This window comes from Physeter macrocephalus, unplaced genomic scaffold, assembly GCF_002837175.3.
Source record: "Physeter macrocephalus isolate SW-GA unplaced genomic scaffold, ASM283717v5 random_106, whole genome shotgun sequence".
NCBI classification, from domain to species: Eukaryota; Metazoa; Chordata; class Mammalia; order Artiodactyla; family Physeteridae; genus Physeter; species Physeter macrocephalus.
In genome coordinates, this window is record NW_021145389.1 from 66,929 (window position 1) to 86,496 (window position 19,568).

Here is a 19,568-nt window from a genome sequence, read left to right on the forward strand (position 1 = left end):
GGACAGTGGGATGAGAGAGAAGGCTGCTTGCTCAGGCTGTGGGCCAAACTGGGTGGGGCTGGGGAGGGGGTCCTGCTGCCCAAGACAGGATCCCACTGGAACTCCTGGAGACCAGGTCACAAGATTTGATGGCGGGTTCTGAGACCTCCCCCACAGTGTAAACTCCCCCTCCCCGTGCGACCACAGCAATGCCTTCCGAACCACCCTCAGCCACGGCACCTGTTGCAGCTAAACCCTGTTTCCCAAAAGGTGTCTGTCAGTCACCTGGGGGCTCATTAAAAAGCCAGATTGTCAGGCCCTCAACAGACGTGGGAGTGGGGCTCAGGAATCTGCATGTTGAACAGGACTTCCAGATGATTCTGATGCTGGCTGATGCTGGACAGCCATTCCTCCAAACGGTTCACTAGAACACCCAGCACATAGTAGGTGCTCAGTAAATATTGGCGGACAGGCTGGCTGTTCTTGTGCACGATGCGTGCCGCGGCTGAGCTCTCCTCTACACCAGTTTTTGTAAAGCACGGGCATCAGCTTGCTGGGGTGGTGTGTGCGAGATGGCTGGGGGCTATGGGCTGCACTGGGAAGTGAGGAAAGCCTCCAGGGAGCCCCAGCGTTCAGATAACTGTACATGCAGCCCCTGAGTTGGGGACCAGAGGGCCATGGTCCTGTGCGCTGGAAGCCTGCCTGCTACCCGTTACCAGGGAGCAAGTGGGATTTTTCTGCGTCATGGGACTAGGGGTCTAAGAGATGCATGGCCTGGGAGACCTGGCAGAGTGCATAGGGTCTGGGAGTGATTGAGCTGGACTGGATTCTGGAGCCTTGACCTTGACATTCACTCAGCCCTTCATTCGCTCACTCACTTCCTCGCCCCTTTCTTGCCTCCTGTGTCCACTTGTCCTGTATGCAGTCCTTATCCACTTCAACCCTACTGAGCCCCGACTCTGGGTATCACCTTGTCAGCAGGGAAATGGAGGGGACCATGGCCAAGTCCATCTGCCCTTGAGGACCACACAGTCCAGCAGTGAGAGGCAGCCAGATGAGCAGAGCTCTTTGACTATGTGTCTGAATCCCCTGGCTTGACATCGCAGGCGTTTAGGGACCACAAGACTGATGGGAGACTCTCAAGTGCTTGTGCACTACTGAGCGCCCAGCACCCCAGGGCTGGCCTCCAGCAGGCTCTCCAGAAAGGTCGTGATGTGAGTTGGAGCCTGTGGCTGGATGGGCCTGAGGCAGCAGAGCTGAAGTGAGACGGGGTGCATGGGTGTGAGCCGGGCTGCTCCAGGTGGAGGGTGAAGGGCAACCGTGGGCTCCGGGGAGGAAGCCGGCCTTGGGTCATCTCTGACCCATAGTGCTTCCTATGGGGAGGAGCCCTGGGCAGGAGGAGCCTGGAGGACCACCACTCATGTAGGGTTCAAGGGGGATATGGTAAGCTATGGCCAGCAGGAGGCTCAGGTATCCCTGGTGCTGGGGAGCCATGGTCAGAGGAATCAGCAAGAAGGTCTCATAGACACCTGCAAAAGTGCCCTGAGAGAGAATGAGCCAGAAACTGCCTCCCAGAGGCCCCAGTGTGTGTGTGTGGGGGGGGTGACAGCTCTAGCTGCCGTGAAACACTGTGCCCTTTGCTTCCAAAACCCTCTCCCCAACCACACTCGGCAGGTCAAGAGAGGAGTCACCGGGTCCTCCCACACCCAGGGAGGATCCAGCCTGGGTTCAGCGGGAGAAGGGGAGAAACTCCACCCTGGAGAAAAGACTGTAGCTCTATTGAGTTCCCAGGGCAGCACTGGACTCTCATCTGGTAGACCAGAAGGTTGTTTCTTGCCTGAGAGTGCCTGGAAAAGCTCTAGGACCTACGCAGGATTTCATGCAGAGTCTGGGAAAAGATAGATCCCCCAAGCAAGTGTAACAAGGAGTGAGACTTTCTCCTTAGACCCTCGCCTGTTATCTGCCTGCGCTCAGCTCCAGGCCCTGCCATCTTGTCCCCCCACCCCACCCCCCACTGCAGTGGGCTGACCCCAACAAACGACATTTCCCAGGTCCCTTTGCTAAGTGGCTCCTGTCTTAGGTTTGGTCAGTGGGAGTCACTGGTGGGAGATCGTAGGGTGGGAGGAAGGGAGAAGCCGGGATATTTTCCTCCTCTCTGCTTCACACGTGTCTCTAACAGTGGCTCTGTCTCCGTCATGGTTCCAGATGCCCCCAGATGCCCCAGCTCCTGGCTTTGGTAACGCCACTTCCGGCCCCGGAGGTGGTGGCGGCTTCTTGCAGTTGTTAATCTCAGACTAGTCTCCCTTTCCTCTAATTGTTCTTTTAATTTCTCTAACATCTTTACAACCAGTTCCTCTGTATTAAGTACCTTGTACAGAATCACTAGACGGAGGGTTTGATTTCCTGTTGCCTTGGCTGTCACCCACCTCTTGGAGTCCAGTTGGTGGAGCTGGGATGGAAGGTGGGATCCCAGGAGGATCCCCACGTTTGGGTGGTGGTGGTGCCGCCCCCTGGGACGGGGAGCCATTGGAGGCAGTGAGTCAGTGGGGCCCACTGGGTTTGAGGTGTGTAGGGGGCATCCATGGAGAACTGTTTGCTCCTGTTTTCACCAGGTGACACCCCACTCCTGGCCTTTGGCTCTCTCTTATGGATCAGGGACTCCTCCAAACTGCTCCCAGACAAGACTTGTAAGGGCCAGAAGAAATCTTCATGCTAGTTTTAGAGTCTGACCTTCTCTGCAGAGTTCAGGTTGTGGGCTGTGCTAGCCTCGCCCTTAGCATGGCCCATGTCTTAGAAACGTGTGGAAACCAGGTAATTTCCCAGTCTCCTGATCAGGAGGTGGGATTTTCCATCCGCCAAGGGTCACTTCCCAGTTTCTCACTCAGCACCTAGAAGCATCATCCTTGCTGTCTCCATCACAGGGTTTGGTGGCCCAGAGCCGGGGAGATTTGGGGGGGAAGGGTCCCCGGACCTCGCTTGGGGCAGCCTGCAGTGAGGGAACAGAATAGCCTCCCATCCTGCCACCCTGCTGGGGGCAAGGTCTCCCAGGGCTGGGGGAATATGTTCTGGTCCCGCAGGGCTGGCCCTGGTATTAGGGTTGGCACTCAAAGCACAGGGGGTGCAGCTGGCAGCTGGAGTGGGTGCTCAGATGTCAACTCCAGGGGAACCAGCCCTCACGGCCCTTGGCCTGGGCCAGCCCCACTCTGGGCTCCTATAGCTTTCTGTCCCAGCCTCTGTTTACTGGTCAGCCACCTGGACAGGGGACTCAAGAAGCAGGTCAGGGTAGGCTCCGGCTCACTCTGAGGAGGGCATGAAGAATGTTTAAGGATAAATGAACAAGTGAATAACAGTAATTACAGCTAATATGTATACAGAGCTTATTAAGTTACTTATATACTTACTTTGTAAGTTTACATACATATATAACATATACTATAGTATGTGTGTTATATAACTTTCAATCTTCATACTAGCTCTGTGAGGTTAATGCAGAGATGCAGACCCAGGTGGCCTGGCTCTAAAGTCAGATAAAGTCTAATGAGGGAATAATTTAGAATGCCCGTGAGCTAGTGTCAGTTGTGTGGGATGTTTTCCCAAATTCGTGTCCCACCGCCAAGGGAGTAGGGAACCTGCAGGAGGTGGGAGGGGTAGGTGGACGCAGGGCAGGTCGAGAGACAAAACCTCGGGGCAGCCGCAAGCCTGGTGGCAGCCCGACCCCAATGCGGGTCTCCTGCCCCCTCTCCCACCCCACCAGCCCCGCTGGGAAGGGTGACTCGAAGGGGAGGGGACGTTAGAAGGAGGCTGGAGGGTCTCGGAGGGCTGGGAGTGGCTGGCGCTGGAGGTATGGAGGTATGGACCCAGCGCTAGGCTGGCAGAGCTGGGGTGAGAGAGGGGGTTGGGGGCGGGGCGGCCGGCTGTGTGGGGCGGGGAGGAGGTGTGTCCCCGCCCCGCCCCGCCCCCCGGCCTCTCTCCGGCAGCGCGCCGGCTTTCGCTTTCAGTCGGAGGCGCCAGAGGCAGCGGAGAGGGAGCGGAGGCGCGAGGGCGTAAGGGGCCCGCCGAGCCGCCCGCACCCATGGTGCCCACCGCCTTCTGGGCCGCGCTGGCCGTCGGACTGCAGCTCTGGGCCGCAGGGCGCGCCGTGCCCGCCCAGGTAGGTGACTCGCGCGGCCCTGTCTGGGGGTGGGGGGGGCGCCATCCCATCCACCCCCGGGCTGGCGCGCGTCCCCCGCCCCGGGGCGTCCGGGGCTCCGTGACAGGGGTGGGGGGCTCGGGGCGACGGAGGCGCCGCACCCGCCACACCGGATCAGACGCGCGCCGCTGGAGACCCTCTGGGGACCCCGGGTTTGGCACATGTGCGCCCGGGGCCGAAACTCTGGCCACCGCGACCCGGAGTCGCACCTTGGTCCCTCCGCCGTCGGTGGCCGGCCAGCGGGCCCTGGGCAGATCCCAGCCAGACTGTGGACCCCAACTTCCGTTATCCCTGCGACCCCTGGCCTCTCCGGGGTGACTTGGGGGTGGGGGTAGGCGGTGATCTGTACTGGGGCGCTGTCCCCACTACCGATGCCCGGCACCTTCTTCAGAAGACTTCCTCCCCTTCTGGGCTACGGTTTTCCTCTTTCTTAGAAATACTGGGGCTGCGTGTGTAAAAGAACAGGGCCAGGTGTGCAGTAAGCACCTAATAAGGGCACAGTCAGACTGTGGACTGTCTTCCGTGCCCTTTGCCCAGACCCCTTCCCCAGGACCCACCCGGAGTGTCCAGTGGCCACTTCAGAGCCTGCCGTCTGTGGACTCTGGGGTGATGGGGAGGGAGACAGTGCCCTCAGTTTCCCCTGGGCTGACCTCCCCAAGGATCTGTGCCTGAGCTCTGGGCGACAGGGGTGAAGGAGGACTTCTGGGCTGGTTATCAAGACAAACATGATGTCTAAGGGGCTCCAGGAAAATGGAGAGAGCAGAGACCCCAGAGCTGTTATTCAGCACTAACTGCACCCACCACAATAGCAAGGGAGAGTGTACAGAGGATTGTTCCACCTTTGCCTCTTGCGGCTGTCTCCATGGTCTGGTAAGACAGAATAGTCCCATTTTGGACTTCCCTGGTGGCACAGTGGTTAAGAATCCGCCTGCCAATGCAGGGGACACGGGTTCGAGCCCTGGTCCGGGAAGATCCCACATGCCGCGGAGCAACTAAGCCGGTGCGCCACAACTACTAAGCCTGCGCCCTAGAGCTCGCGAGCCACAACTACTGAAGCCTGCGCGCCTAGAGTCTGTGCTCCACAGCAAGGGAAGCCACCGCAATGAGAAGCCCGCAGCAAAGAGTAGTCCCCGCTCACCGCAACTAGAGAAAGGCTGCGCGCAGCAACAAAGACCCAACGCAGCCCAAAACAAACAAACACATAACTAAATAAATTTTAAAAAAGAATAGCCCCATTTTGCAGAGAAGGAAAACTGAGGCTCAGCAAGCTCCTTGTGTTTCATGGAAGGGCATGGGGGGCTCTCTTTCTTCAAAAGGGACACCTCTTCCTTTCCCCTCTTGGCTAGGGAGGAGGTGTGCCTTCATCCTTTCCTCATGATCTTACCCTGATGGATGGGTGTGTGCCGACCCATCTGGATATCTCGACCAGGGAAGAAGGTGGGAGGTGGCATTGACTCATGTGAGGTGACTCACTGGCCAAGGCTAAAGACACCTTTAGAGTCCAGTTCTCAAGGGCAGAGGATGGAGGTGGTCAGACCAGAATTGACTCATTCACAGTTGGTGCCAGGGTGGGACCTGGGTGCGCTGCCCCAGAGGTTGTTCTGTAAACAGAGGAGGTCAGGAGAGTCCCAGGTCTGAGACCCAAGTGTGGATGCTGATGGCTCTGGTCCCCAGCCTGACTGCAGCGTGCCAAGACTAGGGGCATCACTGTGCCTCAGCGAACCTGGGGACATACGAGCCCCTGTGGGGGGGAGGCACAGGGCTTCTCTGCAGGACAGCAGCCCCTAGTCTTGGAGTTGCTTGAGGGGTTTTCCTGAGTCTCTCACTTCCCTCCCGTGTGACCAGCTCCTGTATCAGCTCAGGTTCCCTCCTCCGGGATTGTCTTCAGAGCCTTTTAGCTGGTCCCCTGGCCCCTGCCCCCTCTCCCACTGATCCTCCTTGGTGGCACCCTCCTCAAATTGGAGTGCCTCTCTCCGTGCCTGGGAAGCAAAAGGCTCCCAGTGGCCAAGGCAGAAACTCCCCCAGGTGTCCCAGGCCAGAGCGAGTGAGGTCTCCGGGTGTTTCCTGCCACCTCTCTGCATCGTACCCCATAGCCCATGAAACACGGCCATTGTGTATCTCCGTGCTCCACGCTGTCTCTCTCCATGGTGCACCCTTTCCCCCATCCTTCAGGGTCTTTTGCACGTTTCCCCCCACCCCACACCCCAAAGCCTTTCCTCACTCTCCCAGTTGGATTTTTTAAAAATTTATTTTCTAAAAATTTTATTTATTTTTTTGGCTGCATCGGGTCTTTGTTGCTGCGCGCGGGCTTTTCTCTAGTTGCGGCGAGCGGGGGCTGCTCTTCATTGCGGTGCGTGGGCTTCTCATCGTGGTGGCTTCTCTTGTTGCAGAGCACGGGCTCTAGGCACGCGGGCTGCAGTAGTTGTGGCATGCGGGCTCAGTAGTTGTGGCTCTCGGGCCCTAGGGCACAGGCTTAGTAGTTGTGGCGCACGGGCTTAGTTGCTCCGCGGCATGTGGGATCCTCCCGGGCCAGGGCTCGAACTCGTGTCCCCTGCATTGGCGGGCGGATTCTTAACCACTGCGCCACCAGGGAAGCCCCTCCCAGTTGGATTTGATCCTCTGCTCTTTGAACTCCCAGCCCTTCATCCCTCTCTAGGACAGACTACGTTCTGCTTTTTAATCTGGTTGTGTTTTATCCACCTCAATAGATGGAAAGTTTCTTGAGGGCAGGTACTGTGGGGTCTTCCTCCTTATTATTAGCACCACAATAGCACATGTTGTTTGAATGCCTACTAAGTGCCAGGCAGCATGCTTAGGATTTAACTGCAGAACCTTGCTGAAACCTTCCTTGTAGCAACTCTTAAAAGGTGGCGTTCCCATTTAGAGATGTGGAAGCTGAGGCTCAGAGAAGTTATGGCATTTCCCAGGATTATAGAACTGGAGGGTAGCGGGTGGGGAGGTTTGCATGCAGGTCTGCCTGATTCCAAAGCTCTTCTTACTCTACCCTCCCCATGCCTGTATCCCCATTCTGCCCCCACCCGGGTCCCTGGCACGCAGTGGATACTCAGTTGTGTCAGATGTAATAGATCAAGCTGTAGAAAGAGCCCCAGGGAGACCTGAGCCTCTGCAGGTGTGGCAGAATCACTTTGCCTACAGGGTTTTTGCCTGCTTTAAAAGCTGTATTTGCTGGCTGGTGTGGAATGCATCATTCATTCATCTAGTCATCCATTCCTTCAACAAACAAATGCCAGTACAGCTGGCAGGATAGGTGAGCATTTGGTGCTCACCAAATGGGGATGGGCAGGGCTCCAGCTGTCTGGCTTTCTGTTGTTGCTGGGAGGGGGCTGAGGGGATCTCTACCTGCTGGGTTGGCCTGAGGCTGAGGGGCCTCGATACCTAGGAGCCTGGGGCCAGCTCGAGTTAGGGGAGAGGTTGGGGACTCCTAGCTTGGCCTGGGGACATTAGCCTTTGGTGGAGATGGGTGATCCAGGGTACCTGCTGTGCCGGGATGTCTCTTTGTCCCCTGTCTGATATGCCAGAGGGGAACCTGTTTGCTGACCGAGGATGTGGCCCTCACTGTGGTCCTGGGTTTGGCCTAGTGGCTCCTGGAGAAGTAGCCAAGAAGGTTGGAGGGGGAGAGTTTTGATGCCATCCGTGGGGTGTTTGTGTGTGTGTTTCATTCAGCTCTACACATCAACTTAGTTCTCAGGTTTATGCCATGTGGGCTGCTTTTCTGTTGCTCAGACATGCCACACACACCCCTGCCTCAGGGCCTTTGCACTTCCCCTTTACCTTGAATGCTCCTCCCGCTGATATCCTCTGGTCTCTTTCCTGCACTTCCTTTTGCTGAAAGGAATTCTCAGGAATGCCTTCTCTGGCCATCCTACCTATAAAAGCTCCCCACCAGGTACTCTCACTCCCCTGACCTGCTTTGTTTTCCTATGTAACACTCATGGCCTGTTGTATTTCTTTCACTTGCATTGTGTCTTTCTACTAGAGTGTTAAGTATGGTGAGGGCAGGGACTTGTTCACTTGGTCATAGCCTAGAAGAGGATTTCTCGTTCTCAGTTCTCTTGACACTCGGGCCATATGGTTGCCGTGGGAGTTGTCCTGTGAGTTGTAGGATGTTTAGCAGCATCCCTGGCCTCAACCCACTAGATGCCAGCAGCACTTGTCCTTCAGTTGTGACAGTTAAAACTGTCTCCAGATGCTGCAAAACGTCCCCTGGGGGGAATTGCCTCAGTTGAGAACCGTTGGCTTAGAACGGTGCCTGGCATGTAGTGGGTGCTAAAAAATATTGAATTAATGTCCGAAAATATTCATCTGACCTTCATAATGACCCTGTTTTTTTGTTTGTTTGTTTTTGCGGTACGCGGGCCTCTGACTGCTGTGGCCTCTCCCGTTGCGGAGCACAGGCTCCGGACGCGCAGGCTCAGCGGCCGTGGCTCACGGGCCCAGCCGCTCCGCGGCATGTGGGATCTTCCCGGACCGGGGCACGAACCCGCGTCCCCTGCATCGGCAGGCGGACCCTCAACCACTGCGCCACCAGGGAAGCCCCGTAATGACCCTGTTTTATGGATGAGACAGGAGAGTTTGGAAAGCCGGTGGTGCAGGGCTGGGCTCCAGTTCGTCTCAGTCTCTCTGGGATATGTCTCTGGGTTCTTCCTCTGCCGTGTTGAGTCTGCTGAGGCTAGCGGTGCTCTCCCCAAAGTGCTCACCCGCCCACATCCCCCTCCCGGCTCGTGACAGGGCCACCCGCTGGCAGTGACTCAGGAGCCCAGGAAGCATGTGACTTGCCCAGAAGCAGGCAGCGAGGGAAGCCAGGGGTTACGGTGGAGAGAAGGGTGCTGCCAAGGGAAACAGGAACAAAGTGGAGTTGCTGTGGCTCCCGCTTCTGGACACCTGCCAGGCCCCAGGGCAGCAATATTGATGACTTAGAAGAAACGCTCTGGCCTCAGAACTGGACAGACCTTGGCTCACTTCTTACTTTGCTGTTTATATACTGTGTGACCTTGACAAGTCTTTCCATCTCTGGGAGCCTGCCTCTGTGTTCCCATCTGTAAAATAGAAATGATCCTTCACCTCACTGGCTGGTTGTCAGGATTAAAAGTGCTTTATATGCTGTGCAGCCCATTGGTGGCTATTTGAGCATCTGTGGCTTCGCAGGGCCTGGGAGTCACCGTGGAGTCAGATTCCCTGTCTCTGAGCCGCAGGGCTCCGAGGTAGGGGTGGCAGACCTCCATTTGTGCAGAGCTCCTGCCCAACATCCCTGAGAACAGTTTCCCTCCTGCCCGCCTTCTCCTGGCTGTGCTTCCTGCTCCAGAGCCCGCTTCCTAGGGCCTCTCACACCACCTACCCAACTGCCTGGCCTTAGGAACCTGGCATGTGGCACAGGCCGCGGGGTCAGGAAATCTTCCCCTCCCCCTCCCAGCTCCTTTCAGTGAGTGACAGGTGCTGGATCTCATTTGAGGGTGAGCAGGGGGCACATGTGGCATAGAATAGAGGAGTCTCATGACCTCTCTGTGAAGGGGATGCAGAAGGCCTCGACTTTCCCACCTGCAAGATGGGCATGGGCTGATTCCAGGCTGTCTTTAAAATCTCTTCCATCTCTGACCTCCGTGATCCGGAAGGTTGTATTTACCTGTAACCCTGAAAAGGGGAAGCTTTATGAAGGCTCTTCTGAGGTCATGCTGTCCATCCCCCAGCCTCCAAGTGATTTCCGAGACAGCAGGACCCTGAGGAAGGAGCACTGGCCTGGGGCCCAAGAGACCAGAGTTCCCATCTGTACACTGTGGTCACCGGCTCACTGTGTGACCTCGCTCGGGTTACTTAACCTCTCTGGGCCTAAGCACCCCTATCTATAAAACCTAACAGCACTGATCCTAACACTCTCTTGGAATGTTGGGGAAGTATCAGTGTTGCCTGTGCTTGATGGAGGCCACAGACTGGGGGTGAGGGGGTGGTCTAAGAGTTTTCCCAGGAAGGAGAGTCCACCACTCCCCACCATTAATATCTTTGATTCCCAGTCTCTCTTCTTGCTGACCTCAGTCCCACTTGTTTTAGCTGGAATGATTTCCTTGACTCAGGCCGCAGTAGCATCAAGAATTCCTGGCTGCTGGTTAGCTTGCATCCAAGACAAGATGCACAACCCTCAGACAGAACAGGCTTCACGGGTTTCCCGCCTCCCTGCCCCTTACTACCTAATTAGCCCCTCTTAAAGTTCAGAAGCCAGACCCTTTGGGGCACCAAACCACGGGAAAGTCCGTGCTGTGGGCATCACTGCGGGGCCTGCCGCCTGGGATCCCACAGGTTCGGGGAAGCCTTGAGTGCGGAGGGGGGGGTTCCTTGAAGAAGGCTTTGTCACCTGTGATGGACTCACAGCTGGCCCCCTGGTTCTGAGTCCCAGGGCTTTGGGTGTTTGTGCCCCTCCGCTGAGATGTTGACTGTGGGGCTGGGACTCTGGGGCCCACGGTCATTTTCCATCGTGTCATGTCATGAGGTCCCAGGTGGTGGTGACATCACTGTGGTTTGGGGCACTCGAGGTACGAGCCCAGGAAGAGAGAGTGTCTGTTCACCGACGGGGGTTTGAAGGAGTCGATTTCCATCTGCCCCAGGTGTGAGCAGTGCTGGGGGGAGTCGGGGGGCGGGGCAGCTGTCCAGGAGACCCCAGACTCCAGCTCTGGTCTGTCTCTGCCCTGGTGGCCTGTTGACCGTGACACAGCGCCCTAGCTCTCAGCCTCCATGTCCTCTTTGCAGAAGAGGAGAGGTTGGAACAGGCTGCATCTCAGGTGTCACCTGCGGAGGTTGAGGGTCGCAAGACTATCCATTTTGTTACTAGAACAAGACCTGTTAGCCGGCTCGCAAGGCTGCAGAGCCCATCTCCCAGGCCCCAGGCTGGCCAGCCGCCCTCCCGTTCTTGGTAGCAGGTACTGAGTGGGCACGCGTGGGGACACCTGGCAGTGCGGGGTGACGTCGAGGGACACGGCTGGATCCCTTTGGCCAGCAAACCACTGCTCTGCCCCTGGCTTTGGAGCTGGGACCCCGGATTGATGCAGTGCTTTGACTGGAGGAAATCCCCAGGGGCTTTTGTTTTCCTCTGCTGTCCAGACAGGGGCCCACCTGTCTGTTTCCACTGGGCCCTGCAGTGGGTGTGGCTGATTTGGCCACATTCTCGGGGAACTGAGCGGGCCTGAGGGTGAGAGCAGCACGGGGAGGGATTGGGGGCAGGGGGCTCGGGATGGGCATCCGCCGGACTGTCCGTGGAGAGCCTTCTCCAGTGCCATTCGGGAGAGATGCCAGAGGCTGCGGAAGGGACAAGAGCGTGGGGCTGGGAGTGAGGGTCCCGGGCCCAGCCCTGGCTCAGCCTCCAGCTCGGGAGGGCTTGGCCCGTTCCCTTCTCCTCTCTGACCCTCAGCTGGCCCAGCTGGAAGTGGAGCTCAGCAGAGACCTGGCCCAGCCTGAGTGTTAGACAAGGGGGAGGGGGAAGGGGATAGAGAGGGTCAGTGACTTTGGGCAGGAGGTGGCCTGCGGCTCCGGCCTCTGTGGGTCTCCAGCTCAAGGCCCGGGTCTGGACTTGACAGTGACTCTTAGGGAAGGGCTCCCAGCACTTGGCTTTAGTTACCGGGACGGCCGCCAGCATCCTGGGCACCCCTCCGTGTCCTCCCTCTTGCTGACCCAGAGCCCCACTTCTGTCTGCCACGCGCAGAGGCTCCAGGTTCAGCTTGTCCCTGGTGAGCCTGTCATCTCCTGCTCTGCATTCAAAAGCCCCCAATTCTGCTCCTTCCTGTCCTGTCCTCCTAGCTCTCTCGAGCCCCTCCCCCACCTCATGGCATGATTCCCCGTCCTCCCTCCCCTCCCCCAACACCCCATGGCTTCAGTGTCTTCCTGGCCTGGCCCCTTGGTCACCCCACTCATCTTTTGACACCTTCCTGATCTGTCCCCCACATTCCTCTTCCCGCAGTGACCACACAAGGATCTTTTTAAAAGCTGAGCCCTGGAGGGTGGTCAGGATGGGGCTGAGTGGATACCAGGAGTAGGAATAGCAGAGGATAGTAGCTAGACCATCCTAGCTGGAGCAACAGGCCTGTTAGGGGGGGCGATGGCACTTGAGGCTATAGGCTGTTTAGGACCAGTTTCTGGAAGTAGTAAAAAATTTAAAAATTAAATTAAAACATTGTAGCAACTGTGATTTTTTTTTTAAGTAGTTATGTATTCAGTATTTTATTTATTTATTTTTGGCTGTGTTGGGTCTTCGTTTCTGTGCCAGGGCTTTCTCCAGTTGCGGCGAGCGGGGGCCACTCTTCATCGCGGTGCACGGGCCTCTCACTATCGCGGCCTGTCTTGTTGCGGAGCACAGGCTCCAGACGCGCAGGCTCAGTAGTTGTGGCTCATGGGCCTAGTTGCTCCGCGGCATGTGGGACCTTACCAGACCGGGGCACGAACCCGTGTCCCCTGCATTGGCAGGCAGATTCTCAACCACTGAGCCACCAGGGAAGCCCGCAACTGTAATTTTTGGAGTGTTTACTAAGCACTTTACATGTGTTATCTCATTTAATCCTCACAACAGTCCCATGAGGTATATACTCTTATCAGTTCCATTCTGCAGATGAGAAGACTGAGGTTTTTAGCCTCATTTATTTAAAAAAAAAAAAAATAGCAAAACTCCTTTGATGCTGCCCTCCAAAAGAGGGGAGTCTGGATTCAAAGCTAGGCATCTTTTTTCCAGTGACCATGCTTTCGGCTACCACACTCACTTCGTATCAGGAGTTGAGGCAGCGGGGAGCCACTGATAGTTTTTGAGTGAGGGAGTGACCAGAGCAGAGGGTGTATTAGGAAGATCACTCGGGCCTCAGTGGGAAGGACAGATGAGGTGGATAGAGTGTTGCAATAGTTTAGGCGAGAGCTCTGGGCTGAGAGGTTAGTAGCAGAACAGGAAGGAAGGATCAAAGGCTTCAGGGAGGAGGAGGTGGGCTTTGGGCTGGACCAAAGACCTAGGGTGGGGACAGAGACACTCGGGAGAAAGGGGAGCCGTCCCTCTCCACCCCATCCTGCAACATGAGGCGCCCGTGGCCTCAGCCCTGTCCCTGCGACCTGACCATGGACAGTGTCACCCTCGTGTGTTCCTGGAGTTCTCTTGGTCAGCCCCAGGGTGAACCCGGCTTCGCTCACCCTGGCCGCTGCTGGGGTGGACCTGAGGCTGGGCAGGGCTGACCTTTGCATCTCAGGCATGAAATGTGATGAGCCCCCCATGGGCAGAGGGGCAGGATTCCCGGGGGCCTGCCTGCCTCTGCTGCCAGGACCTTGGGACCTTCTCCCTGGGCTTTGGTTTTCCTCTCAGTGGTGAGGTGGGGATAAAAGGGCCCCCCTCTGTCACTTCCCTTTGGGGTCTGGGAGAGTGCAGCAAACCCTGAGCGAGGACTGACGTCCAGGGGGTGCTTCGTGGGTGCCAGGCATGGGTCTAAGGCATTACATGCCCCGAGTGCCTTCTGTCCTCAAGGCCACCTGGGAAAGGTGTACCCTTATCATCCCCATTTGATAGGAGAAGCATTCGAGGCACAGAGGTTAAGCTTTGGGCTCAGGCTCTCAGCTCACTAGAGGCAGAGCCAAGATTCCACCCCAGACAGCCCCTTCCGAACTCTGTGCTTAAACTACCACCCAGAAGTCACGGTGGTTGCAGTGGCCATGAGGGGCTCTGCTATTCTGGGGACGCCACCCTGTCTCTCTATAAGCCCATTTCCTGCCCAGTTCTCCTGCTAGCCCCAGCTCATTTCAACTAATTGGAAATGAAACCTTTGCTTCTGTTAAACAATTCAGCATCTATTAGGTACCCGCTGTGGGCTGTGCGCTGGGCTGGGTGTAGAGCCATGAGTAATAAAAACCCAACGACTAACGCTCAGCTCTTGCTGCTGCTGGGCATGGCGCTGAGCGCCCCACACGCCTTGGCCCAGTGAATCATAACAGCCCCGTGAGGTGGGCACTGCTTTTGTCCCCGTTTCAGAGATGGCAAAACTGAGGCTGGTGAGTGGCGGAGCTGGGACCGAAACCCGGGTGTCTGGTTCAGAGCTCACGTAGAGGGTGCAGACGGGGAGACACAGGGAAGCAAACGATTAACCAAAAGGTGGTCCGTGAATTAGAGAGATATACCCGGGTGTCGCTGGAGGCCTCAGGGGGGACCTCTGACCACATCTGCGGGCCCGGAGAAGGTTTCCTTGAGATGATAGTGGAGAGGACTCTTGAAGGAAGCCGAAGAGTTAGCCCTGCAAGAGGGGAGGGCAGGGTGTTTGGGCAGAGGGGTGATGCAGGGCGAGGTGAAGACTGAGTGCCAGGTGCTGGCAGGGCCCAGGCAGCGGCCCCCGGGCCCCAGGCTGAGGACGTTGCGCTCAGGACAGACTTGGTGTAGGAAGGTGGCTTCAGGTCTGCCTGGGAAGCCTGGGGACCAAGAGTGAGGAGGTTGTAGGTGGCGGCTGGGCCTGGGGTGTGTGTGTTGGGAGGGGATGGAAAGGGTTGGGGTGTTTTCTGCAACTAGACCGAGGGTTCCTTGAGGGCAAGGACCACGCCCCGGTATCTTTGTACCCCGGTGCTTAGCACAAAGCCTGACCCCAAGAACCGGATACCAGCCCGGGCTTCCTGTCCTCCCCCAGCTCACTTCTAAAGCGACATCACAGGCAGCAGGCCGGGAGTGGGATGTGTCACCCTTGGCCGCCGCCTGTGATGTGGTCGGTCCTCCTGACGTAGATGCCGCTTCTCTCCGTGATGGCAGATCAGCCTCCACTGCATGGCTCTGGCGTCATCGCCGTGTCAGCTGCACCCCGAAGTCTACGGGACTCCCGAGAACCCCCTAAGATTGAAGCCCAGGTGGTTCTGCTGTCTCTCACCATATACCAGGGCCCCAGGGACCTGCCATGGAAATGATGTGGTTTCTCTATTGGTTGAAGCCGGTTTCCCTCCCTGGGTCCTTGGGCAGACGCCTGTGCTCTGCTCCACGGCTGCAGTGTCTGTCCCTGGCATCCTGGAGACCCTTTGGCCTGGGAGAGTCATTGAACCCGCCCACACCTTGCTCACTGTGTGTTCTCCGGGGAGTCACTCTCCCTCTCTGGGCCTCTCCTCTGTGAAATGAGGGAGCAAGAGAAGATCACGGGGTATAAGACTGTCTGAGGACACTGAGGGAGATGTAGCTGGGACTAGTTCTGCCGCTTGCTGGCTACGTGGCCCTGGACATGGTATCGAATCTCCGGAAGCCTCTGTTTCTGCATCTCTAGAATGGGGTGATGCTGAGCTCATTGCGTCGGTGCAGAGATGAAACAAGAGAATGCACGTGAGCGTGCTCAGCACTGTCTGCACACCATAGGTGCCCCTCCTGGCTCTGAACGGTCTCTGTCTCTCCCACTCTGTGAAAAGAGAAGTTTTGTGGGGCGTGTGTACTCCTCAAGCCTGAAGCTTCCCCCCGTGGCCTTCTTCCCCCCACGTCCCCTTCCTGCTCTCACCCTGCCCAGGGGTGCTCCTGGGGGAGGCTGGGAGTGGGACGCCTTCCCAAGGGTACTGGCAATCTAAGTGGGGGGTGATGGGGGTCTCCAGAAAATCAAAAGGCCCTGGAGACCCCCGCAGTGCTTCGTCAGTGCTGGCAGGAAGGGCAGAGGGCTCCACAGCTTCAGTGCTTTCAGAGGACACTGTCTGGGTGGAGGCCACTTCCTCCTCCTGCCCCAGGCCTGTCCTTCTTTGCCTTCCCCTCTCGCAGTCTATTTATAAACAGGAGAAGGGAGTGAGGGCCCCCACCTTGGGGTGCATGCAGGGTCCTGGTCGGGGAGCAGGGAGGCAGGAAGTCAGCTGGCGCGGGGTTGCCCAATTCCCCGAGAAAGTGCGCTGACTCAGACTCCACGATCAGAGGGTCTTGCCTGGTGCCTGGCCCTGCAGCTCGCCGGGCGGGCCCCCGTGCAGTGCCCACCTTGACCTAGTCTCTCTCCTCCTGCCCTGGCTGCTAGCTGTGGTTTCTGCTCCTCCAGGGTGAGAGTGGGGAGGCGTGAGAAAGGGGGGAGTAGAGGGCGGGGAAAATTCATGCCTGACCCACCAGGTAAGTCTGGTCCTGCTCTGGCTTTGCCCCCTGCCGGCCTCTGAGGCTCACCTTCTTTCAGGGACTCACAGCCACCTCCCTGTCCCTTATCCTGGACACTGTGTCCTCTGGCCACTTAATGGACCCCTGGCTGCTGGGTTTTGGTCACTCACCCAGACTCTTTATTTTGGGGTCCCCTCCCCCCTCCAGGTGTTCCGCTTGAGTAAAGTCCCTTGGAGACCACCCAAGGCCACCACCCTAGAAAGCCCACATCTGGCCTGCAGGCGTCCCCTCCTCCCTCTGTCTTAACGAGGCCCCCTCCACTGTCCCTGCAGCTGGCCTACTGCCGTCTCCTGACCTTGGGCTTCTTGAGGACTGGGCCTGGGGTCAGCCTGAGGGTGACTCCACAACTCCAAGGGTCACAGGTCAGCTTTCCCAGACTTGCTCTCGAGGAGGGAGGGAAACCCCCTGCATCGCAAGGCCCGCATGGGCCACCTAGCGCCTCACCAAAACTGGGCCGCCTGCTCCCAGCAACTTGTCCTCGCCTTGCCTGTTCTTAGCTGAAACCAAGGCAGAGAGAGCCCGGTTCTAATATTCCATCCGACACAAGTCCACATGTGTGTGTCAGGGCCTTTGCAGACCCTTAGAGCCCCCCACCCCGGGTCCCCTGGGAGTCTGGGAGAAGATGACGGACCCAAGTTAAGATCCCCCCCCACCCGCCTTTGCGCCTACAATGACCCGAGGAGGAGGAGGCCGGGCAAGGTGTTATGTCACTATTTTACGGATGACAGTGTTGAGGCTCAGAGAGTAAGTGATGTCCCCAAGTCCCCTAGGACCAGCATACGCATCCGGATCCTCTGAACTGAGTCCAGTGCTCCTCCTGTGAGGCCAGGTGTCCGTACACCGGGGAGGATGGACATCTCCAGCACCCCCCCTCCCAGGGGACACCTGCTCAGGTCGACCTCACCCTCGGAGAGCGTTTGAGGGCAGAGCTGGGGCAGGGGAGCCCCGCCCCACAGCCACCCTCAGCCTTGCCTCGCACCCCAGCCCCTACCTCCTAGGTCATTCAGTTTTTCCACCTCTCATGTGGGTGGGCCACCCACCCACCCCATCCTCCTGAGGTCTTGGGAGGGGGCTGAGCTTTTTGATGCCCATCCTTAAGAAGCCAGAGCTGGAAAGGGCTTAGAGCCCCAACCAGGCCACACCACCACTTTACAGATGAGGAAACTGAGGCACAGAGAAGCTAGTTACCGCCCACAGTAGAAGAAGTGCCTGAGTGGGGGAGGGAGGGCCTTTGGGGTGGGCCCAGGGCAGGGAGGGTTGAGATCCAGTCTTCCTGGGGCGGGGACGGACCACAGAGCTGGAGGTGAGGAGACCTCTGAGGCTCAGTTTTCTCATCTGTGACTTGGGAATAATAATAGCACCAACCTCACAGCACTGGAATGAGGAATCAGAGACAGTAATGCGTGTGGACAGCTCTGCACGATGCAAACTTTCAGGATAAGGTGCTTCCGTTTCTGTCTCCTAGCGCCCTCAGCCTCTCCCTCACCTTCACCCACCCTGGCCTCGCTGCCCTGGCCCCCTGGCTGTGCCTGGAACGCGCGGAGCACATCCTCCCTGGGGCTTCTGGCCCCACCTGGCTTTTCCCTTTTCCTTAGCTCCTGCTACCACCTCCCATTTTCCACGGTGCGTGTCTGTGTCTCCCCAGCTAGAGCCCAGCTTCCTGGGCAGGGACTTGCTTACGTTTGATGCTGAGTGTGCCCGGCACCTTCATGTTTGTTGAATGAGTGAACGAACGTTTCCACCTTTGCCCCTGTCTTTCTCCACCTCCACTAAATGGGAGGTCATCTGAGATAATCTCTAAAGTTCCTGCCAGCCCTGAGCTGCTGTGCCTCAGTCCCACCCCCACTTCTGGGCCGTGTTTCCTGGTCACTGGCTCCCATGTGTCCCTCCAGCACTTGACACAGCTGCAGATCAGCTGGGCCAACCCTCCCTGTTCACAGGCTCCTACCTTTGAGCCTTTGTTGACCCCGCTCCTGCTTGCTGAGGAGCTGCCAGCTCCTGACAGGTCAAGGAGCCCCGTGACACAAGCAGTTCTGGGAAGGGCAGGGCCTCAGGTGCTGGATGTCCCTGCCCTCTGCAGGAGATGGGCTCTTCTGAGATTCCTGCGTGGTTACCTGGGAAACCAGGTCAGAGCTGAGGTCAGAGGATGTTGGCCTGAGGCTGAGAGAGGTCCCTTGCACTGGTGTGTGCCTTGCACTGGTGTGTGTGTGTGTGTGTGTGTGTGTGTGTGTGTGTGTGTGTGTGGGACAGAGAGAGAGAGAGAGAGAGAGGGAGGGAGGGAGGGAGGGAGGGAGGGAGGGAGGGAGGGAGGGAGAGGGCGCGTGTGCCCGTGTGAGCCAGCTCCCCAGGCTCCGCTCAGCGTGGAGGTGGATGAACGGGGGGCTGGTGGCACGGCGGTGACTCAGGGCCGAGGGGGGATACCAGGAGCTGGCCCCTTTAGCTGTCCTGAGGAGGGGAGCAAAGACTTCTCCAGTGGGACCAGAGCAAGAGTCACATCCCAACTCCACCTCTTCCCTCCCAGACCTCAGACAAATGACTTGATCTCCCTGAGCTGTGAAGTGCGCACATGCCCGCCTGCTTCTGGGGGGTAGGAGTGGGATTCTATAAAGTGCTTGCAGCCTGGCCTGGCAGATAGTTGGTGCCTAATGAATATCCTGTCTTTTCCTTTCCTCTCCGAAGGGCCAAAGCTGAGAACCTGGAGGAGTGATGGAGGCCACATGGTGGGAGAGGGTGCTGAGTTTGGGAGGCACTTGGGGTCCTGGGTCTGTGTCGAGGGGAAGGGAAGCTTGGGCCCACAAGAGAAGGGAGGCAGGATAGGGTCGTCGGGGGTGTGGCTCTTCTGGTGTAGCCTTGGGTGCATCGCTTCACCTCTCAACCATCTGTGAAATATTGGTGAGGAGTCTATCCGATGGTGGGTCCAACACGTACTGTCACTCCTGGGATGTAGAGGAAATGGAGCTGCAGACTCCGATGTGAAGCAGCTCTGAGGCCTGTCGTGGATGAGCAATGGGCCCTTTCGGCCCCTTGTGCACAGGCATCACTCAGCCTGCCACCAGCCAGGCCCTGGCATGGCCTTTGGGAAACCCCAGGAGGTGGGTTGGCTTCTTTCCATCTCTATTTCCCCGTCTGGGAAATGGGCACAATCAGATGTGCCTCACAAATTGGATATTAGGTGGGTCCTTCCTTCTCTCCTTCCTTCCCTCCTTCCCTCTCCCTCCCTCCTTCCTTTCATCTATCATCCTCTCTCCCTCTCTTTATCTATCTTCACCCATCCATCCATCCATCCATCCA

General features: G+C 57.6%; 1 protein-coding gene across 3 annotated transcripts in view; it reads left to right on the top strand.

Annotated features, from left to right (window-relative positions):
- Positions 1-3,986: 3,986 nt before the first annotated feature.
- The window catches only part of TNFRSF1B (TNF receptor superfamily member 1B), a 37,662-nt gene continuing 22,080 nt past the window's right edge, over positions 3,987-19,568 (top strand). For all 3 annotated transcript variants that reach the window (XM_024125577.3, XM_028483998.2, XM_024125579.3), the window contains exon 1: positions 3,987-4,129. In XM_024125577.3, coding sequence (XP_023981345.1) covers positions 4,052-4,129 — 78 coding nt within the window. In that variant the 5' untranslated portion in view covers positions 3,987-4,051. The remainder of the gene's footprint in view (positions 4,130-19,568) is intronic.